This window comes from Eucalyptus grandis, chromosome 11 (assembly GCF_016545825.1).
Source record: "Eucalyptus grandis isolate ANBG69807.140 chromosome 11, ASM1654582v1, whole genome shotgun sequence".
Taxonomy (NCBI): Eukaryota; Viridiplantae; Streptophyta; class Magnoliopsida; order Myrtales; family Myrtaceae; genus Eucalyptus; species Eucalyptus grandis.
In genome coordinates this window covers 13,009,901-13,014,238 of record NC_052622.1, presented here as the reverse complement: position 1 = coordinate 13,014,238, position 4,338 = coordinate 13,009,901, and the positions used below count along the sequence as shown (strand labels likewise).

At 39.5% G+C, this 4,338-nt stretch overlaps 1 protein-coding gene across 1 annotated transcript; it reads right to left on the bottom strand.

The window, feature by feature from the left end:
- Positions 1 to 853: 853 nt before the first annotated feature.
- On the bottom strand, positions 854 to 2,207 carry LOC120289747. Its single transcript, XM_039305089.1, has 2 exons — positions 1,617 to 2,207; positions 854 to 1,495 (listed from the first exon to the last, which is right to left on the bottom strand). Exons 1-2 carry the CDS (start codon positions 2,205 to 2,207, stop codon positions 854 to 856), a joined length of 1,233 nt encoding a protein of 410 aa, XP_039161023.1.
- Positions 2,208 to 4,338: the final 2,131 nt, after the last annotated feature.

Sequence of the window (4,338 nt, the reverse complement as noted above, 5' to 3'; positions counted from 1 at the left end):
AAGATTTTTCATATGAACAACATAATCTTTCTCCAAAAGTTGTCTTGAACTCAAAATATTGCTTGACATTTTCGAGACATAATAAATATTAGAAATAAAATGATGTGCACCATTTTTCAAGCAAATCATAATTGTACATTTGCATTCGACAAGAATATTGGAGTTATCACCAAAAGAGACTTTCCCCTTTAATTGTCTCATCTAACTTGGTAAAAATCTCATTTCTCCCGCACATGTGATTGCTTGCACCAATATCCAGATACCATGTATAAGTTTAACCTCCTTCATCTTATTTGAACACCAATAATAAAACTTGACTGTTCTTGTTGATACTTGATAATTAGTAGACGTGTTATTAAAAGATAAAAAATCAAGATTTGGGTTTCTGATCGCGATGGAGTCCCATTTCTCGACCAACAAGTGTTGTTTTTATTTCTTTCTTTTGCATTATTATTCTTAAACAATTTTTAGTTCATTTTCAAGAAAAAAAAAACCCCAAAAAATCAAACGGTTGACTTTTAAGTTGACTTTTTGGCCAATTCTTTGATCAAAAGTCAATTCCCGGTAAAAAATTGACTTTTTGATAATAAAAAAAATGTCATTAAACCTTAATTTGACTTTTGTCAAATAATTTCTCAAAAATTCAAAGACTGGACCAAAAAATCGACATTCTAGGAAAAGTCAACTAAATGGCTGGCTTTTGGTTAAACCTTTGACCAAAAGAATAGAAAAAAAATTTTAAAAAAAATCTACAAAAACATTTCTTTTAATGTTAATCTGACTTTTGTGTCGAAAATTTCACAAAATTCAAATTTTTTTTTTTTGGTCATAAGTAACGATTTCATTGAAATAACTAAGTCATATGTGGAGAAAATACATTAAAAGCATCAGCACATAGTAAATCAAACAGGGCAGGTGGGGGATTCTGAAGCCAATTATGTGGAAGAGTATTGTTCCTGCACGCTTTCGCCAACCAATCCGCAGGCCGGTTGGATTCTCTGTTGCAATGGGCCAAGGAAATGGCCCGAAACAGCTTCAGTTTTGTTTTGGCCCGACCCACAGCAGACTTCGCTTCCCAACTGAAGTCTTCCAAAGTGTTGCAACTGTGCATGAGGGGGAGACAATCGGATACCACTTCCAGTGAAAGGTGAGTTCGGTTAGAGAGGAAAATTAGGGTTTCGAGGAGGGCAATGGCCTCCGCCTGTTCTGCCGTGGACGCAGCCACCAGTTTCGCGAATCCATCAACAACCCGTCCCCTGGAGTCGCGGCACAAGCAGGCTATGGCTCCTCTGTTCTCGCGTCCTCCCCTATATCCTCTTGTTTCTGTTTCGGCGTCGCTGCTTGGGAGAAAAGAGGCATCAATGTTGATTTTCAGCGAATCAGGGGATGGGGGCTTCCATCGTTGAGGTATGGTTTCGCTATGTTGCTCTCCTTTCTTTGTGTTGTTCCAAATGGAGTAGCTCTCGTGTAAAGCCTCGGCTTTGAAAATCGTTTGCTGTGGGTGCAGAGGGCGATGGTCATATATGAACTGATTGTGATCTTTCCAAATGCTCCAGAGGGTAAACGTGATGAGGTCAAACCTTTTTGAAGTGGTTGGGTTTTTTTTAACCATGTACAGCCAGTTGTCGAATCTGGTTAACCTTATTCTTGACACTTTGATGTGCAGGGGCGGCTTTCCAAATCCTTGTCATCCAGGAGCATAACAGCAGGGTGTGTTCGACTGTTTCAGCTTCCTTTTTGCAAATAGGGCACAGCGGATCAGGTACTATTTTCCGCCTGTATAAATTTTCCATTGTGGGTATTGCGTTGTGGCATGCATTCCATAGAAAATGTTTAACCTTGGGTAGGCTATTTGATTGCCATATAAACTTCCGTAATGCTGGTTTTGGCTGATGCGAAGAAGTTGCGATGGCTGCTTGATATGATGGAGTGCCTACTTGTGCTTTTTTGTTTGGTGGATTGTCTCTGTTGGCATAGTATCCGCTTTGAACTGTGTATATCTTTGTTTTGGTCTTCTCCCATACCAGTCTATCCTCTTCATTAGGCATTCCGATTGGTGTTGCTAATATGTCTTGGACTTTTTGGTCGTCAAACAATGCTTTTATCAAATGTTCATTCCAATTTCCAGTCTCTAGATCTATGAGACCAGCCACCTGCCTTGGTTCCCCATCCATAGCCGAGCCGCCAATCTTTCCGCTTTGAGCCATTTGTCCTCTCTAATTGATATTGCATTACCATTCCCAACAGAGAACATTATGTTCGGAGAAATAGAGTCTCTTCCCATCACTATACTCTGTCATCCCCATGAGGATCTAGATCCTTTGCCAGCCTTCCAAAATTCGCTCTGTGGATAGTATAACCCTTTCATTACTCTGCTTAGTAAGGACTGAGGATGCTGAGAAATTCTCCATGCTTATTTTCCCAACATAGCCTTGTTAAAAGCTATTAGATCCTTGAAGCCAAGACCCCCTTCATCCTTTCGAATTTTCAGATTTTCCCATTTTTTCCAATGTATCCCAGCACTCATGGTGCTGTTTCTCCACCAGAAATTCGCCACTTTCATCTCTATAGCTTTGCAAATCGAAATAGGGATTTTGAAAATAGACATGGCATATTGAGGAATGGCTTGTATAACTGATTTAATTAAGATTTCCTTTCCCGCTTTCGTTAATAAATTATCCTTCCAACTTTGCAATTTCATGTGAACCTTTGCAGAATCCAGCCAAACATATCCTTCTTTGAAGCCCCCCAATCCGACGGCATTCCTAAATACTTCCCAGTTTTTTCAATTTCCGTCACACGTAGTTCAGAAGCCATATTTCTCCTCAAGTTGTTTGGGCAGGTTTTATTGAAATATATGCCTGATTTGTTGCGGTTTATGGCCTGACCAGATGCAAAGCAGTATTGATGTATAATAGTGGCTAGGTTTTGACACTCCAATATTGTTCCATTTAGGAAAAAAATAGAATCATCTGCGAATAATAGATGTGATAAAGTAGGGCAGCTGCGACTTAACTTGATTCCTCTTAATGTGCCATCAGCTATTGCTTGTTTCATCATGTGTGAGAGCACATTTGCCACTAAAATGAATAAATAGGGCAAAAGTGGATCACCTTGTCTAATTCCGCGTGTAGGCTTGAAGTAGGGCAGAGATTCCCCATTGAAATTTATGCTGAACGTGACTGTTGAAACACACTGCATAACCCACTAGACCCATTGCTCACAGAAACCCATTTTGATTAAGCTTGCCCTGAGGAAATCCCATTCAATCCTATCATAAGCCTTATGCATGTCTAGCTTTAGCATAGCTTGAAACTTTCGTTTATTCTCCCTTGTTCTCAACCTGTGTAGCACTTCCTGCACAATCAATATATTATCTTGGATTTGCCTATCCCCCACAAAAGCGCTTTGTTCTTCAGCAATTAAGCTAGGTAGCAGTGGTTTAAGTCTGTTTGTCATCACTTTGGAAATAATTTTATAAATGAAGTTGCATAGGCTGATTGGTCTGTACTGCTCAAGTTTTTCAGGGTTTGTGATTTTTGGGATGAGGGTTATATGGGTTTTGTTCATTTCGGGGTTTAAGTATCCTGTGTTGAAAAAGTTATGTGTTTCTTTGAGGATATCCTGACATAAATCTGCCCAGTGTCTTCGAAAGAATAGTCCATGAAGCCCATCTGGTCCAGGAGCTTTAGTTGCTCCTAATTGTTGCATAGCAGTAGTTATTTCCTCCATACTAACCTCTGCCACTAACCCGTGATTCATATTCTCGTTCACCAAGGCAGGAATATTCTGTAGTATAGGCTGAAAATCTCTGTAGCCTACTAATTGATATAAGTTTTGGAAGTATTTCCCAGTCATTTCTTGTAGATGTTGCTCCTCTCTTACCCATACTTCTTCTTCATTCTTCAACATGGATATTCTATTTCTGATCCTTCTCTATATAACTGTCACATGAAAGAATTTGGAATTGCGATCACCACATTTAAGCCATCTAATTCTGGATCGCATGCCCCAATACATCTCCTCTTGTCTCCACAATTGTTCTATTTCTTGTGTGATTTTCTTCGCTGCTGCACTTTCTTGTAGTTTTGCCGTTCTATTCATCAAAATTTGAAGTTCATTAGTTAGCCATGCAAGTCTCATTTTAGCATTTAGGAAACGGTTTTTGCTCCACTTCATCAGCTTGTTTGCTGTAATTTGTAGTTTTTCCACCACTGTTAGCTGTTGGATACCGGGATCAGCCCAAATTTCCTTAACGACTTGTGTACATTCTTCTTCCTCGGTCCAGAATGCTTCATATTTGAATCTTTGTGCCCTTTTCTTCCGTTGTGGGTTAAG

Bases quoted from the DNA above. Each gene is read 5' to 3' on its own strand.
- LOC120289747 (XM_039305089.1), bottom strand. From the start codon at position 2,207: ATGGCTCAAAGCGGAAAGATTGGCGGCTCGGCTATGGATGGGGAACCA. The intron at 1,496-1,616 runs GTACATGGTTAA...CTGCACCCACAG, and splicing joins ACCAGATTCGACAACTGGCT to CAAACGATTTTCAAAGCCGA.